At 46.2% G+C, this 18,323-nt stretch overlaps 1 protein-coding gene across 11 annotated transcripts in view; it reads left to right on the forward strand.

The window, feature by feature from the left end:
* LOC119716568 (ankyrin repeat domain-containing protein 42) overlaps positions 1-18,323 on the forward strand; it is a 33,772-nt gene that overhangs the window by 6,338 nt on the left and 9,111 nt on the right. The window contains exons 7-14 of one of the 11 annotated variants that reach the window (XM_038177532.2): positions 2,741-2,941; positions 3,962-4,087; positions 6,269-6,374; positions 6,996-7,171; positions 7,573-7,699; positions 9,947-10,088; positions 12,422-12,560; positions 14,650-14,910. In XM_038177532.2, coding sequence (XP_038033460.2) covers positions 2,741-2,941; positions 3,962-4,087; positions 6,269-6,374; positions 6,996-7,171; positions 7,573-7,699; positions 9,947-10,088; positions 12,422-12,556 — 1,013 coding nt within the window. In that variant the 3' untranslated portion in view covers positions 12,557-12,560; positions 14,650-14,910. Of the gene's footprint in view, positions 1-2,740; positions 2,942-3,961; positions 4,088-6,268; positions 6,375-6,995; positions 7,172-7,572; positions 7,700-9,946; positions 10,089-12,421; positions 13,534-14,649; positions 14,911-16,727; positions 17,799-18,323 lie in introns of those variants that run through there. The other 10 variants (XM_038177537.2, XM_038177530.2, XM_038177539.2 and 7 more) reach the window with 10 other exon arrangements.

The following is an 18,323-nucleotide window of genomic DNA, read 5'->3' on the forward strand; positions in this document are numbered from 1 at the left end:
CAAAGGACACCTATCAGCGTTGGTTGGACAAGAGATACTGTTTTGATAGAACAAGGTGTAACAGCTTTAAACTAAAAGAGTGTAGGTTTAGATTAGATATAAGGAAAAAATTCTTCACTCAGATGGTGGTGAGGCACTGGCACAGGCTGCCCAGAGTAGCTGTGGATGCCCCATCCCTGGAGGTGTTCAAGGCCAGGCTGGATGGGGCTTTGGGCAACCTGGTCTGGTGGGAGGTGTCCCTGCCCATGGCAGGGGGGTGGAACTGGGTGGGCTTTAAGGTCCCTTCCAACCCAAACCATTCTGTGATGCTATGCTATAATTTGCTAGTTGGTTCCATGCAATACACATGGTTGCTCTATTTTTATAGCGATGAGGGAATTCATAAAATCCCAAGTAGCTGTCAGTTGGCACCAGCATCCTATTCAGCTCCTGCTGTTCCTTGCAAGGCTCAGAGCTAAGGGTGCTGGAACAGCTCATGTTGGGAGCAGGCTCGTTTTGAGAGGGCAGCATCCCCTGAGCATGTGGTGGAGCGCGTGTGCCAGTGGAGGTCACAGGAGGGGAAGGGTAGGTGGGGCAGCAGGCAGGTCCAGCTGCTACCTGCTCTTTGTTGAATGTGTGCCAGCTGTGCCAGTGTGAGCAGATTCTGGCACGTTCATATGCAGGTTTTGGTATCCAAATGTTTCTTAACTAGGTTGGTAAAACCCTTGTTCTCATTAACCTCTGATTTCCTCATCTTGATTTCTGGAATACCAGAATTTCTGTATTATCTGCAGTCTGTACTCTTTTCGTAATCATGTGCACAGTCACCTTAGCACAAAAAAATGGGCACTCTCTTCATAGTCTCTCCACCATCCCTCTGCCTAGCACACCACTGCCTCAGTCCTCTGTAAGTTGAATGCTGTTGCTCATACCCTTTGTTCCTGTTGCATCCTTTCCCTTTTAACATGTTTTCTTATGGTCAGTCATATTATTTGTTCCAAATAGCATATTTTTCCATCAATAACTTGTTTAGAGGTTTAGAGTTATCCTTTTAAATCTACTTTCAAAATCTTTTATCCTCTATTAAGCACTATTTATCCAGTAAGCCAATATCTATGTTTTGTTTTTCAAACGTGGGTTTTGTTGAAGGATGTGAGGCTCTTACATCCCGGTAGGACATGTGGTGTATTGGCTCAAGCGATAAAGGTTTGTGATATTAGGCACCCTGGGGGCAGCATAGAAGGTAGCTTTGTTTGCATTTGGGAACACTTCCCTGATGTCACAATCTAGTATGGAGATATGGTGAATACCAGCACAGTTCCACTTAAATGCTCTGTATATACATGTTAGTAGAAAATTGCTTTTGTTACTCTTCTGACATTTACAGAAGCTGGTTTGTTCAGCCTTTGTTCTGTTTCATTTGATCCTCCTATCATCCAGAGGAAAGAAATTGCTTTGTAATACTCCTAATAAATGATTAACAGGAGTGTTAGGCTGTACAGATTAGAGTATTTTCCTCAGCTTCTGAAACAGTCAAGTAAATTTAAATCATTTTTACATAATTCAGCTTCAAGATTAGCTGGCCAGTGCTGTAATAATTACTTGAGTATACTAAAAGGAGTTTACTGAGGTTGCAATTCCATGCTCCTAAAACTTAAGAAATGTAAGACTGCACCTTGTCATAGAATCATATTTGTATTATGGCAGAGGCTTTAATTATCTAAAAAGATACTTTTTTTTTTTTTTTTTTTGAAGAACACTGTCTCATTCAGTGCCCTGAATACTCTGCATTCTTTAATTCAACATTTTGTTTTCTAACTGTATTCAGGTTTTGGCCATGCTTCACTTATTTCTTACCAGTTAAGCCTGTTCTAAATGTAATAATAATTTAATCATAGTGTGACACCTGAATTTTTCACAGACATAGTTCTTCCACTCACTGCTTGGAGAAGAGAGAATAGTGTTAGCTTGATTTTATAACAGGTGAGATGAAACACCGAGAAGTGTGCCTGCAGATCACATGCAGCAGTTAAACATTGGGCACTCAGCAACACACAGGTTAAAAGCTGTCTGTAAAAAATTCCTTTATGTGTCTTCCATAGCATCCCACTGAAACTGCAGAAAGACATGGACAGAATCCAACTCTTTTCCATTTTTGCAGAAAGCCTCAAGCTTTTTTGACTGCTTTCTGCATAGGGCAGACATTTAATACGATTTCATTCCAAAAGGTGAAGTTTCATCCCTGAGATTCTTGCTTATCTGGAAGAGGATTTGTAAGAGTCGGATCAGTTTTGCACCATCTGACTAATAAACAGAAGTTAACCTTAAGATACCGTTTCTTTTCACTTTGTCACTTTTGTCCATGAGTCCACCTAGGAGAATGAAGTCAGATCAGAGCTGCTGAGCAGTGAGATTTCAGTTCATGGGGAACAGGGCACCCCAGCAGTGCACTCTCCTAGCTAGAGCTCAAAGGTCTCTTGGCAGTGTTGTGTTGTCTCCCGCCGTCAGCTCTGCCAGGGAATTTTATTTGCAGATCCCACCCTTGACAGCTTTCTTCTACCTCCTTTGCATACAGCTGGACTCTATCCTGGATAGGAGCTGAGCATCCCCTGACCAACTGGAGCTGCTCCCTCTTGTTGTGCAGTGTTGGATGGCTCAGGTGCTGGTGGAGGAGCTAGATCTAACTGGTAGCGAGAGCACTGCTTTCTTGGTAGTCAGCAGTGCTTTGCTCTAACCTACTTTGTTTTACTTTGGGCTACAGCACATCTGGCAGCAATGGAAGGACATCTGTACTGCTTTAAGTTCTTGGTCAGTAAAATGGCCAGTGTCATGGACATGCTGAAAGCCAGGAATGACCATGGAGAGACTCCAAGGGACTTGGCTGAGCGCTTCTATAAAGATAATATTCTGCAATATATTAACAGTATGGAAAAAGAGGAGGAGCATCCAGAGACACAGGAAGGTGAGTGTGGATCGAACACTAAAATGTTGTTAAAATTTATACTGTTAAAATAGGTGTCATTTCATAAAACACTTGATTCTGAAAACTTACACGAGAATTGCAACCTTCATATCATCAATGTAAGGAACAGCTACTGCTTTCAATAGTTACTGCACTTACTGATAGCTACAGTCTGGGATTCTCAATGTGATTTTATAAATATCTTAGATTTATAATAATCAAAATAAAACTTGTCGCACTGTTGCGCTATGAATACCAAGTTATGCACGTTCTTAGACTCCAGCAGAAATCCAGAATAGCTATATAATTTTCATGAATTTTCAGATTTGCCTGCTCGGAATTCTTTACTTATACTGAATAACAGTTCAGCCTGGAAATGTTCTACTAAAATTAAGGTTACTTGTTAACCAGCAGTACTACTGCAGTCAGAACTGCCAAAAGATGCAAGTGTGGCAAGCTTCATAAGGACAACATTCCACAGAGCACAGATATAAGAACTGCTCCTTCACCTTTCTACTTTTTCCAGGCACTTATTTTCCTTATCCGCTAGTCTTTTGTCATTATACTTATTTATATATATATTTTTATTTTTTTTCAATACTCTCTCTCTCTCTCTAAATATAACTGGAAAAATCCAACTTTCTTTATGAGTAGTTTTTTTTTACCAAGAAATAAACTAGTTTATATATTTGGTTAGACTGTGGAATTCAAAATAGGCATATGACTCTAGTTACCACCAGTAATAGAACAGTAACTGTGAAACAAAGGTATTCCAGGTCTTTGAAATTCATCTCCAAGCTGTATAAGATGCCTGTAGCCATAACCAAGACATGTTTAGTCAAGTCTGTGATGAACAGTGCTAGTAATGCAGCTGTGTTTTAACTGATTAAAGATGCGTTAACCTGCCTATGAAATTTCCATGAATAAGTTGTTACGAGAGAAGCAAGCTGTATGAGACAAATATGAACATGTTTAGAGGAATTACTGGTATCTGTTTGGAAACACGTGTTTCGTTTTCAGTTTTAGCTTTCCCAGCCCATAGCGCTGCTTTCAAAGGGGACATTTTGGTACTTAGAAGATTAGTGAAAACTGGAGTAGTCAATATTAATGAGCAGGATGATAAGGGATCCACTCTCATGCACAAAGGTCAGTAATTATGATTTGTGTTTCAGCTTGTTACCGTTCGTTGCTGGCTTGTTTACTTAGTTTTTCAAGTGGCTGCTCATCAGATAAACTTAACGAAAAACAGTGTCTCATTTCCTGAGGGCTTGAAAGGGCAGCCTGAAAAACATATTTTGTGATGCATGTATGTGTAGGTGTCACTTTTAAAACAAGCTGAAGTCAATACAGAAAATTTATACATGTATGAAAAAGAAAACAGCATCTAAACTGAAACTTATTATTTTTTTAATCAGGTGAGATGTCAGTTTTAGAAACATGGGCTAGTCGTTCATAACAGTGATCTGTGTTATGGTCTGGGGCATTATTTGGTGAACATATTGCTACCATGGAGATGTGTTATAAAAAACACAACAAAGTAATTTGTTATACGCTGTGGAGGAAGCTTAACTTCTTGTATCTAACACCTTGATTTGCAGTGGAGTGCTAGCACTACAGAAGAACGGTCCTCTTGTGTCTGGGGTTTTCTTAGTAATGCCTGAAAGATGAATCACAGAGTTGTAGGGGTTGGAAGGGACCTCAAGAGATCAGTGGGTCCAACCCCCCTGCCAAAGCAGGTTCCCTAGAGCAGGCTGCCCAGATAGGCATCCAGACGGGACTTTAATATCTCCAGAGAAGGAGACTCCACAACCTCCCTGGGAAGCCTGTTTCAGTGCTCCGTCACCCTCACCGTGAAGAAGTCCTTTCACATGTTAGTGCGGAACTTCCTGGGCTCCATTTTGTGGCCATTGCCCCTTGTCCTGTCCCCAAAAAACACTGAAAAGAGGATGGCCAAATCCCTCTGTCTCCCACACCTCAGGTATTTATACACTTTGATAAGATCCCCTCTCAGTCTTGTCTTCTCAAGGCTGAACAGACCCAGGTCTCTCAGCCTTTCTTCATAGGATGCTCCAGGCCCCATATCATCTTTGTGGCCCTCCACTGGACTCTTTCCAGGTGATCCCTGCCTTTTTTGTACCGGGGAGCCCAGAACTGGACCCAGTACTCCAGGTGAGGCCTGACCAGGGCAGAGTAGAGGGGGAGGATCACCTCCCTTGACCTGCTGGCCACGCTCCTTTTTATGAATGCCAGGATCCCATTGGCCTCCTTGGCCACCAGAGCACATTTCTGGCTCATGGTCAACCTGTCCCATGAAATGGGAGAGAAAAAATAGTGGGAAGTATTCTTGTAATACGCTTTTAACACTATTTTCTACAATTCTTTTTGATTAGATAACAATAGATTTTTTAAAAAGATAACTGAAGTTCCCGTTATAAAAAAATATATGAAGGGATTTTAAAAGTGTTTTCTACATTCCTTCCTACTCCTTTTCGTGGAATGTTGCTACTTGTTTCGTCCAATCTTTACATGCAGTGTTGATGAAATGTTGAGGGAAAACTTATGGCTGATTGTCTTTGCATTTCCTTATTTTTTATATATGAAAACAAACATGACACTTATCCAAATGGGTTGCTGTGACAGACAGAATTATTCTTCCCTGAGAAAAAGGGCTGGCTGTTTTCAGCCAGATATGCCAAATACCATCCTGTGAAACATCGTTCCTGGGGACCACACGGCATGGGCAGTAGCTGTGCTAGATCACACAACTAGGCAAAGCTGTTGCGTTGGGCTGCAGCTGAGAGGCATTGCCTTAAGGGTGTGGCCCAAAAAGTGTGCCTGTAGCTCCAGCACAAAGCTCCTGTTTCTCTTGTTCTGTGTGAGCCAGCACTGTATGCCATGGATTGGTCCAATCGACCCTGTGTGAGGTGTGGGAGCCCAGAGCCAGGAAAAGATGACAGCACTTTGCTGCAAATGGGTGAGATGCAGACCTCAAAGCAAGAGCATGCGAGGCAGCAGGTATTTGCGTGTCTTGTGCTCAATGCCTGAGACTGAGCAAGTTTAGTTTAGCTCCTCTCCAGCAAGAGTTGCAAGTAAATTTCCAGGACTAGGGGCAGGCACAAAAACACATTGCAGAATCTTCCCTAAAAATGGGCATGCCCATATGACTTGATCATCTAGAAACGCAGGCTTCTCTGAAACAGCATCTCACCTGTGGGGTCTTAATCAACCCACCCTCTGGCACATTGAACTGTGTCAAGAGGGGGATGTATGAGGTTTGAAACACTTCAGCTGAATACAACTGACTTGTGTGCACCTTCCTTTCCCCAGCTGCTGAACAGGGGCACGTCCATTGCTTACAGTGGTTACTTGAAAGGGGAGCTGACTGTTACATTACAGATGATGCTGGAGAGACTCCAAAGGATGTGGCCAAGAGGTAGCAATACATATCATGTAGCGCAGTCATTTATTTGCTTACTATTTATATATCAATCTCAAGTCAGCTTAGTTGTAATTACTTCTGATTTTCAGTGACGGAGGGAGGAAAAGGTCAAGTCCGTGAATTCCAGTTCTGAGTAACAAGCAAAGCAGTACTGTAGCTGTAAAAGGATTTATGTCTACCTTGTTTTTTCTGAACATGGCAAGACATAAAAGATGAAAAGTAACTGATTTGCAAAAGGAAGGTCGTAAGCCTGTATGCTCCAACTGCACGAAGTAAATGAGAACTAGAGAAAGCTGTCTGATTTTTTGCATTAATAAAAATAATGCAGTTGCTGATGAGATTCAGTTAAGAAATCCTACACAGGAAAAGATCTCTCTGATGTGGGAGTCATTGCCATAGGATTTCAGTGAGGCAGAGCTCATGCTGGGAGAATACTGCAGAAAGCAGATCAGCTGCTCGTAGTTTGTGTACCAATGCTTCCTGTAACCCTGAAACTCCCTCTTGTAAATGGGAACATGAAGAGTTTCAGAGAGTTTCCATCATATGTGGGGAGCATGGCTATGCTTTTACAGATTACGGGGATGTATCAGTGTAGGTTAACTGTTCTCTCTGCAGATTTGCCCAGCTGGCAGCTGTAGAACTTTTGACACAAAGAACTGGAGACAGTAACTCCAGTGATGAAGAACTAGATGCAAACAATGCAAAATTTTTTGAAAGACATGGTGTGGAAGGGAGTACGGATAGCAAAGAAGATTTAATCCTGAGCAAAGCAGAGAAAAGGAACGCACGCAGTAAGCATTTTCATCACTCCTTATTCAAAAAGGTAGTCTCGAGACATTCTGTTCCTACTTGCACAGTTTCTGCTAACTGATGCGACTTTGTTGTAGGATGAGTTTGGTGACAGGGTATCTGTACTGATGAGTATTCAAACAAATTGTGGAAAATTAGGAAGCATAGTGCAGGACAGTCAGAACGTATCTGTTCCAGTGTTTTAATCTGTGTTGGTGAAACTGCATTGGATTGCTCCTTGTTTCTGGGAGCTGTCTGTTGTGTGGGTGTCAGATACATCTCAGTATCTGCTGAGCAGTGTGATTTCTGTCTTTGTGAGACTTTTCCAGACTATTGGATTTCAGCATGACTGTCTTCAGTTCTCTCTGTGCATTTTACCTACCTGGAGGTCTCTGTCTTACAGTAAGGGCCTATCACAAGATTCAAGAACTTCAGCATCTTCTAAAAATTGCCTACGGCAACTACAGACAACTGGGAGGAATAACGGAGGAGGAGAAGAAGATGAAAAAAGAACAAAGGGATGTTGAGAAGTAAGGTTAACTTCCTCTGGTAATGTTTAACTCAGCAAGGCCCATTTTAAAGCCTTCTTTAAGGCTACCTTACACTCAAATTGCTTTGGCCATTTTGTCTTTTCCACTTACCAACTTTAGCCAGGCCAAAAAGAAAAGGACTTCAGTGATTTTCCTGGCCATTTCTGGACTTCTGTGACCAGGATCAGCCTTACAGTACAACACAAATTATTATGTGTATGTACTTCTTTTACTTGTGCAGGGCTACCTGTTCTGCCTTCAGGTTTTCCTGCAGTGTATGTGCAGTAGTCTCTACATAAATCCTGACTATGCTCTTTTTTTTTTTTTTTTTTTTTCAAGGATGCTGAATACATGTATGCACTTTAATAAGTCTGAATAGAAGCATTAGTCTTAGCATGGCTTGCATGGAAGTGCATATACAGGAGGAGTTATTTAATGACCTGTTATATTTCTTTGTCAAGAGCAGTGTATTTCTGTGCTCATGAAGACATTAGGTCATTTTCAGACCACAAAAATAGAAATCTCAGCAAACCTCCCTTTGCATGTGAAGCACTTTACATAGTTTCTGCCTAATTCTCAGGGTCTCCATTAAATAAAAGGTTTCTGTTAGATGAGTTAGATGTTTAGATGGGCAGACTGTCTAAGTTTTAAAGAAATGCCTCTATTTCTCTTAAAGATTCAGACCTCAAACAAGAAAGCAACATCCTGTCCCTATTCTATCTGTCAAACATTTGGTTGCATTTTGTTCTTAATTCTTGTAGACAAGCATGTCCATGTCCACGTTTGGGCCACTGCAAACCAAACGTGTTACTAGAGCAACATGTTTGCAGCACTGGAAAAGTCACTGTTGGCTAACAGCAGAAATGAGAGCTCATTTTGGATACAGCAGCTACTGAAAAGCTGGCAGTGCCTGTTAGAGGGCTCTTGTAAGGGATTTTGCTTTCCATGGCATGTGGGGCTAAACTAGTAAAACAGTAATTGTGAGGGTCTCTGAGGGATGTCATCTGTGGAGGCTAGAGAGCATCCCTAGATCCTGTCTGGCCTTTTGAAACCGAAATACTGCTCCTCAGGATACTGACAGACACCTGTGTATAAACCCCAAGATGCTTGTGTCATATGCTAGAAAACCTCATTATTTAAAAATATTTATCAGCAGCATCATTTTACTAGATGAAAAGCAGGAATTGCCACTTGGGAAGGTTGCTCTTTCTGATTTTGCTGTTAGAGGCCTGGTGGGAGCTGCTGTGCAGGGCCAGGCTGCATAGCATGGAAACAAATGCCACCGCATGTGTGCCACACCGTGCTGGAGCTGTGCCCCACAAATCCGGAGTGTGCAAGAAGTCACCTTGTTCCCCCAGGCACTGAGTTCCCTGCAAAAGCACAGGTCATTCTTTTAGTGTCAGTAAGGCTGACACAGGCCGGTCGCTTTGGACTGTGAGTCAGGAATGTTTTGGTCTGGGCAATGCAGTAGCTCTTCTGTCAGCTTTTTTTCCTGCCCTGCTATTTGAATCCACATGGCAGACATCTCCCTTTTCCTTTTACCAGTATTCTGTCTTTGTAGCTGTGCTAACTCATGCTACAGATGAGAGCCAGCTCAACTCCACATGACTCAGCTGTTGAGGTCAATTGTTGTTATAAGAATATATCTCAATTATGTCTCAGCTAACCAGTTCCAGGAATCTCAGTTAATTTAGTAGCCACTGTGGGGGTGACTGATGAGGACTTGTGCAACTGTTTATCAGCCAGTGCTTCCGCTTTCCTTTAGTCGGTGCCATGCAGGCTGTCATTTGATCATTCCTCATCTGTGGTTAACCCAATCACTTTAGGAAGGATGTGGAGGAACCAGCCATAAATGAAGAAACTGCCCCTGGCCTGTCCAGAAAACCAGTTTTATGCCTGTTCTCTGTTTCCTGCCAACTCTTCTACCTCTTGGGTATTTCTCCCTCTTCAGAAGCTGGAGAAAGACCTGGGTTGCAGCCTGCTCAAAACCCTGGGGCTGGCTCAATGTGTGGGAAGACGTCGCCATCTCGCGGTGGAGATGGTCATGCGCTGAGCACAGCTGATTTGTGGAGAAAGAAAAACAGTAGATTCTGAAGCTTTTGCAAAGGGTCTTAAGCCAGGAGCACACTGGAACTGCAGTTTTCTGCTGTGACTAACCTGCTCCTGAAAAAAAAAAACAACACGTGGAGTAGCCAGGACATGCTTGGATGTGCTTTATGCTCCGTTTGTCTCCTTTGCTTTTGGCAGGGCTGTGAAGGAGCTGGAGGCTCAGCTGGAATTCGAGCGAGTCAGGCGGGAGAAGCTGGAGAGCCAGCTGGATGACTACCGTGCTGAGATAAGCCACCTGAGAGAGAGACTGGAGGAAACCTGCAAGCCACCTGCAGCCCTGGTGCGTGCCACCTGAACGGCCCCTTTCCCAGAGTGTGGGACAGAGACTTGTCCCACTGCTTGTGCACATCCATTCTTGCTAAGATTCCACAGCATGGTGCTAGGAAATACCAGAGTAAATGTGTCAGCAGCTTTCAGCTTGGGACACTGAGGGAAGCAGCAGCCTTTGCTGCATCCTGACAGTGTCTCTGCTCTGAAAAGATAGCAGTTTCTCCTTGTGCCCTGGCAGAGAAGCATCTGTATTCTTTCAGGATAGCTCTTCTCCTTGTCATTAGGTTTGTTTTCCTTCCTTTTACTCCAGACTGGCAAGTGAATGGGCAGAGTGCTGTACTGCTGTGTGCAATGACTGATTTCAGCAAGTGGTCTCGTGTCATCTTAATTATCAAGTCCACTGACAGCAAAGCAGATACTGGCATGAACGATTGGTTGACTTAGCAGGCAAAGACAGAAAACGTATAGACACATTTTTCATCACATCTGAGGACAGATCAGAAGTTCACATGCTAAGTTTGGGGACAGGAGAGCTGGCTTTTCAGGTCTCCCTCTGCCACATATAATCTCCCACAAGACAATGTGATAAGTCAATGTCCTGTTTCTCAGATCTTTGCCATACAGTCCAGCCTTTGGTGAGGCACCTGGGCTCCTGCTGCTACGGCAGGTGGGAAGCGGTGTGCAGTGACACTGCTGGGTTGTCCAAAGATAGAGCCAGTGTGAAAGGTGCACGGCCTGGCTGTTCAATGCTGTTCTTGGACCTTTGTTTACTGGCTGTTTTGGCCATTGCACTGCCTTGGCCATGCAACTGGTTGCTGGTCCTGCTATAACCAGTCTAAAAGTCAGCTGAGGAGTCACTGACAACATGGGGCACTTGGATTTAGGGCCTTCCTCTGCCAAAGAGGGGCCTGAAGATGCGTCCCCAGGGGCTGCTTCAGCCAGCACAGTGTCAGCTCTACTGAGATGGTGCCATAGTCACCCCCCCTGCTTATGGTTGTGTGGCCACTGTAACTCAATATTCACAGATCCGGAGGGAGGGAGGGAGGGAAAACAGGTGTACAGGCTGTTGGGGCAGTCATATGGGATGGGGAAGCTGGTCTGTGCTTCACATGGAACATTTACTTATTTCTTGGAGGAGAAATTGGGTTGCTGGATAAGCACTGATATCTTCAGCCAGGTTTGAATGACAGCCTGGTATTTGGAGCATCTCTACTGGGCAAGGGTCCTTTTCCAAGCGTGATGGGAAAAAATGCTTAGTGAGTGCATTGGGCAGGAAACAGGCAGCTAGAGCTCAGTTTTCCTACTGTTTAAGCCACGTGTGGGTTTAGCCTTCGCTTGAGTAGTTAAATGTGGACTGTGGGACCCTTTGGCTGTACCAAGTCTCCTACTGGATGGCCAGTACAAATGGTGCTTTTGCAGATACCATCCTTCCAGCATGGCCTGCTTACCATCTGCTGAGTCAAATGGCTTTAAAGGACACTGAGACATTTCTAAGAAATTATGAATAGCTTCCAAAAATACCTTTTGTTGTTGTTGTTGTTGTTGTTGCTTTGAGGGCTTCTGAGCCACAGAGCAGTCAGGGAATTGCTGTTGTTTTCTTGCAGCTTTCCCTTGGAACTTGCATTACACAGCTTGTTCCATCTCTGTCTACCCCATTCCATGGTTTCTTCCTCCTGCCCTCCCTTGCAGGACTGTTTCTGCACCCCTCCTGCGTACAGTTTCCCCTCTCTGTTACCTGTCCCTGTTTTCCTTGCCACCACATACACACTGTGAAGCTCCCACAGCTGTTTGCTTTCTGTTATGTCCTCAGAGCTGAGCTCTTCCCTGCTGCTGCCACCCTCTGGCTGGCCAAGTGCTTTCTCCTTTTGAAAAAAAAAAAAAAAAAAAGTCACTTTCTGCTTCCACAGCACACTGTAGGATGTTACCCATTCTACTCACCTGGCAGGTTTAAAAATCTGAGATAACTACGACATAGTGCCCTCATTCCTGCGGTGGAGGAGTGGCTGTACGTAGTTTGCTACCAGTAGCAGTCTGGGAAAGCCCCACTGGCCGTTAATGGTGATCAATCAGATTGACACGTGATTACGTGTCAATAGCTGAGGCAGGAGGCAACTTCTACTGAGGCAGATTTTCAAAAAACTGCTGTGACTGCTGTAACCAAGGGACCTTCACATTTTGCCTTGCTGTGACTGCTATCTCATGCCCTGCCACTATATTCTACCCCGGCTTCAGCACAAATACAGTATTCTGTGGTTATTAAAGCCATGGATTTCTAAAGCCTGTCTTGGGAGGTAGCAAGTTTCAGTGATGGCTGTTTAATGGCTGTAGCATCCTTTGTTTCAGAAAACTGAAACTATCTCCAATCCTCACAAAGAGAAAAAGAAAGTAAAGAAGAAACCAGCCTGCAACTCTGGCAGAGTGTTTGTTTGTGAGACCGCGCTGAGGACTGAACATCAGACAAGCGGCTGGAAGACCTGAGGAGGTAGTGGCAATATTTTAGACCGTGCAAAGTATTTGCGAAGCCCAGTTCCACAGATGTGCTGTGGTTCACTGAATTTCATTGAACTACTCTCCTAGTTTTCTGGCATAGAATATACTGTTAGTTCACTGCAACAGCATAAAAAACAAACCAAAACAACAAAAATAAAATAAAATAATAAAAAAACCCCACACTGTCAGACTTCTGTTCCTGTCCAGGTAATAGTTAAGAGTTTTACAAACTGTAGCATTTGAGAGAAAACTGCAGCCATGTCATGGGACCTCAGTCAGACGCAGCAGCCATGTCATGAGAGAAAACTGCAGCCATGTCATGGGACCTCAGTCAGACGCAGCAACATGGTCCTGAAGCAGTGTCTGGGACGAGTACTTGCTGAACTGCGGGGACAGGTGCCAGGCCCCTCACTTTCCACCTTCAAGCCATTCCTAAATAAGCCCTGAAGCTATTCCTTTGTGAGGTGCCAGATAAACTGCAGCGGTGGGCCCCCGACTCTAAATCAAGGCTGAGGATGTCACTAGGTTACAGGGCATGTTGTGGTTAGAAATAGCAATCCTGACATCCCTGCCTAAAAAAACATTTAATGGCTTTACATATAATACAGATTTTTTTCTCTTATCTGCATGCTATTGTGAAGTTATTTTCCTTTGGAGCTCCCACCATGCATTAACATTTTGGCTGTCTCTGTTCCAATAAATCTTTGTATGATAGACGGTAATTTGCTAGTGCCTCGCCATTTGCCGAGGCGATCGGCTCCGGGGCAGACGCGTTCTGCAGCGGAGCGGGGGATCGGGCCAGGCAGGGCTCATTTTCCGGCATCGAGCCGACTTCAGGGAGCCGCCAGGAGCCGGCAGCCCTCGTGAGGGAGGCTGACGAGGCGAAGGCGGAGCCAGCAGCGACCCCTCCCCGGCCGTTCAAAAGCAGCCCCTAGGGAGCGCGGCGAACAGGGCGGGCAAACAGGGCGTGGCGCGTCAGAGGGGAGTGGCAGGGCGGAGAGCAACCCCCTGCCCACACGAACACCTCTTAACGACGATGGGGGGGGGAGGCGCTTTTGGTTTCTTTCCTTTGTTTCTCACTTCTCTAGCTTGTTAGTAATGAGCAATAAATCTTACTATCTGTCTTCTTATGCTGAGTCTGGTTTGCCCGTTACACTAATTATTGCGTGATTTTCTCGTCCTTATCTCAATCCTTGAGCCCCTTTCACATATTTTCTCCCCATTCCTCTTTGAGGAGGGGGAGTGAGAGAGCGGCTGTGGTGGAGCTCGGCTGCCCACTCGAGCAGAACCACGACACAGACAAAATCTGTCCAGGTGCTTGCTTCCTTGCAGCTGTTGCCTCAGGAGAGGAACACTAGCTTTGCTTCTTCTCTCCTGCTGTTAGCACTGTAGAGCCCACCCTACTGAGAGACACAGGTGCTACTGGCATTCCTGTTTTTCACAAAAATTAAGGTGTAACTGCAAACAGTGGTGTTGCAACTAGCAGGAAAGCATTTACTAAACTTGATTCAAGACCTTGTGCTGTAGGGTTCCTTCTTCTCCCTAGCCTTAGCTGTACAATCCTGCTGCTGCCTCTAGGGAACTGTAGTGCGCATCTGCCTCTTCTGTAGCTGGTTCTCTCACTGTCCCAGCAGCAAAGCCTGCCTTTGTTTGTTTTGTTTCTTCCCCTTGAATTAGTTTGACTCACCTGAACTGAGTCAGAGGCCTAGAGAAGGCCAGAGCCAGCACAAACATGGTGCAAGCACCAAGCTGGACTTGGATCTCTCTCTTTTGGCAGTACTGAACTGTTGGATTCGTTTAATCCTTCTCACGGAACTAAACTTGGGAGCAGAATTTGGGCTGCAGAGAAAACATTATTGGTGAAAACACGCAGAAAAAGAGAGCAGCAGGGCTGCATCCTCCTAGGATCAGCTGGCCTGTAGATTAACCCACTGACACTGAAATTACTGAACACGGCAACCCCAGGACAACACTCGTGGAGTTGCTTTTAAGAAGAAAGATGCTGTTTGTTTTGTTTAGTTTGTTGTCGAAGAGCTGCCTCTTTTCTCTGCAACTGCAGAAAGATATTTTTTCTTCTTAAGGAATACTTAAAACTGGGTCCTCTGGAGTCAAAGCTAATGTGTGTGATTGGAACAGCCATGTCTATTCACAAGGAGCCAGAAGAAATGCCAGGCAGGAGCCCCACGGAAGGTGGCTCTACGGCTAAATCCAACAGGCACATCACAGCTGAGATGATCAAAGCCTTGACTAAGGAACAGGTTGGTTAAAAAAAAAAAAGAGAAGCTGTGCTGTTAACAGACATGTAACACTCTCGGTTCATTAAACATTTGCTCTGTCGTTCAGAGTGTGTGGACTTTGTGGTTACTATTTTTGAGTGTCTGAATCATCCCCACATAGAAGTTTAATTAGGGACATGCCCAGATGGCGAACTGAATGGCTGTTTTCCTTCGACTTGGAGGTATCGCTGGGGCATATCTTGGGCTTCTCAGTCCAAACAACTGCACGTGTGGCTAAGAAGTTCTTATGAGTTCTTGGCCATTTGCCGAGGCGATCGGCTCCGGGGCAGACGCGTTCTGCAGCGGAGCGGGGGATCGGGCCAGGCAGGGCTAACTTTCGGGCATCGAGCCGACTTCAGGGAGCCGCCAGGACCCGGCAGCCCTCGTGAGGGAGGCTGACGAGGCGAAGGCGGAGCCAGCAGCGACCCCTCCCCGGCCGTTCAAAAGCAGCCCCTAGGGAGCGCGGCGAACAGGGCGGGCAAACAGGGCGTGGCGCGTCAGAAGGGAGTGGCGCGGCAGTTAGCGCGGCAGTTCGCGCAGGCAGGGCGAGCAGGAAGGGCGGAGAGCTACCCCCTCCCATACGAACACCTGTTAACGACAGTCTTTAGCTAGGTGATAATGGTCTCCACCAGGCACGGTGCGCTCTCCAGGAGGTCGGTACACACCCAGACCGACTGCCCGTTAAAGAATGCAGCGGTTCAGGTCACCGGCCTGCTGCTGCCATCGGCGGGAGGCAGAGACGCTGCGTGCGTCAGGTGCGAGCAGGTGGATGACCTGATCCGCATGGTGGCGGAGCTCAAGGAGGAGGTGGAGAGGTTGAGGGCCATCAGGGAGTGTGAGCGGGAGATAGACTGGTGGAGTAACTCCCTGCAGGGCCTCAAGGAGAGGTACCGGGGTGAGACACCCCAAATGGGGGTGGACCCCCTGCCCTGTCGCCGCTGACGGAGCCAACTAGGAAAGGTGCCCTCCTAGACCTGTTGCTAGAAAACAGAGAGGGTCTGGTGGGAGATGTGGTGATTGGTGGCCGCCTCGGTCATAGCGACCATGAAGTGGTTGAGTTCAAAATTTACGGTGACAGAAGGAAAAGTGCCACCAAAACCTCATCCCTAGATATGGGGAAGGCGGACTTCAGGCTGCTCAGGGAACTAGTCAGCAAGGTCCCCTGGGAAACTGCTCTTGAAGGCCTCGATGTCCACCAGTGCTGGTCATTCTTTAAGCGATGCCTCCTAGAAGCACAAGATCAGGCAATTCCTAAATATCGCAAGTCAGGCAGGCGGGGCAGGAGGCCGGCGTGGCTGACCAGGAACATTCTGATGGAGATTAGGCGGAAACAGAGAGTGTTTCGTTACTGGAAGGAGGGCCAGGTGTCCTGGAAAGAATACAGGGATGCTGTTCGTGTTTGTAGGGAGAAAATTGGTGTGGCTAAAGCACACCTAGAGTTGAAGCTGGCTGTGTCTGTGAGAGAAAATAAAAAGGGTTTTTTTAGATATGTGAATGGAAAAAGGAGAACTAAAGAATACATAGGGCCGCTCCTTGATAGGGAAGGTCTTCTCACAGACAATGACATAGGCAAAGCAGAGACGCTTAATGCCTTCTTTGCCTCTGTCTTCAATGCCGATGATGGGCTTCGGGACCCAGGGTGCCCTGAGCTGGAGGACCGGGACGGTGGGGATGACAAACTCCCAACCGACCCTGAACGTGTGCGGGATTTGCTACTCCACCTGGATCCCTACAAGTCCATGGGTCCGGATGGGATTCATCCCCGGGTGCTGAAAGAGCTGGTGGACGTCATCGCGGAACCTCTCTCAATTATTTTTCAATGATCCTGGGAATCTGGAGAGGTCCCGGTAGACTGGAAGCTGGCAAATGTTGTGCTGATTTTCAAGAAGGGTCAGAAAGAAGACCCTAGCAATTACAGGCCTGTCAGTCTCACGTCAGTGCCTGGTAAAATCATGGAGAAGATGGTTCTCGAACTTATTGAGGCGCACCTGGGGGACAAAGCAGTCATTGGTCCCAGCCAGCATGGGTTTGTGAAGGGTAGGTCCTGCCTAACTAACCTGATTTCCTTTTATGATAAGATCACCTGTATGGTGGACCAAGGGAAACCAGCTGATGTGATTTTTTTGGACTTCAGCAAGGCTTTTGACACGGTTTCCCATAGGATCCTACTGGACAAAATGTCCACCATACAGCTAAATAAAAACATCATACGATGGGTGAGCAATTGGCTAACGGGCAGGGCCCAAAGGGTTATGGTAAATGGGGCTGCGTCAGGCTGGCGGGCGGTCACCAGTGGGGTCCCTCAGGGCTCCATTTTAGGGCCGGTACTTTTCAATATTTTTATAAACGATCTGGATGAAGGAATAGAAGGTATTTTGAGCAAGTTTGCTGATGACACCAAACTTGGAGGAGTTGTGGACTCTGTTGAGGGTGGAAAGGCCTTGCAGAGGGATCTGGCTAGGTTGGAGAGCTGGGCGATCGCCAACCGCATGAAGTTCAATAAGAGCAAGTGCCGGGTCCTGCACCTGGGACGGGGAAACCCTGGCTGCACGTACAGACTGGGCGATGAGACGCTGGAGAGCAGCCTAGAAGAGAGGGATCTGGGGGTCGTGGTAGACAGCAAGTTGAATATGAGCCAGCAGTGTGCCCTGGCAGCCAGGAAGGCCAACCGTGTCCTGGGGTGCATCAAGCACGGCATCGCTAGTAGGTCGAGGGAGGTGATTGTCCCGCTCTACTCTGCGCTGGTGTGGCCTCGCCTCGAGTACTGTGTGCAGTTCTGGGCACCACAGTATAAAAAGGACATGAAACTGTTGGAGAGTGTCCAGAGGAGAGCTACGAAGATGGTGAAAGGCCTGGAGGGGAAGACGTACGAGGAACAGCTGAGGGCACTGGGCCTGTTCAGCCTGGAGAAGAGGAGGCTGAGGGGAGACCTCATCGCAGTCTACAACTTCCTCGTAAGGGGGTGTTGAGAGGCAGGAGACCTTTTCTCCATTAACACCAGTGACAGGACTCGCGGGAACGGGGTTAAGCTGAGGCAGGGGAAGTTTAGGCTTGACATCAGGAGGGGGTTCTTCACAGCGAGGGTGGTTGCACACTGGAACAGGCTCCCCAGGGAAGTGGTCACTGCACCGAGCCTGTCTGAATTTAAGAAGAGATTGGACTGTGCACTTAGTCACATGGTCTGAACTTTTGGGTAGACCTGTGCGGTGTCAAGAGTTGGACTTGATGATCCTTAAGGGTCCCTTCCAACTCAGGATATTCTATGATTCTATGCTCAAAACCCTGGGGCTGCCTCAATGTGTGGGAAGACGTCGCCATCTCGCGGTGGAGATGGTCATGCGCTGAGCACAGCTGATTTGTGGAGAAAGAAAAACAGTAGATTCTGAAGCTTTTGCAAAGGGTCTTTAATTAAAGCAAAATGCCTTAAGGATGTGGCCCAAAAAGTGTGCCTGTAGCTCCAGCACAAAGCTCCTGTTTCT

This window comes from Anas platyrhynchos, chromosome 1 (genome assembly GCF_047663525.1).
Source record: "Anas platyrhynchos isolate ZD024472 breed Pekin duck chromosome 1, IASCAAS_PekinDuck_T2T, whole genome shotgun sequence".
NCBI lineage: Eukaryota > Metazoa > Chordata > Aves > Anseriformes > Anatidae > Anas > Anas platyrhynchos.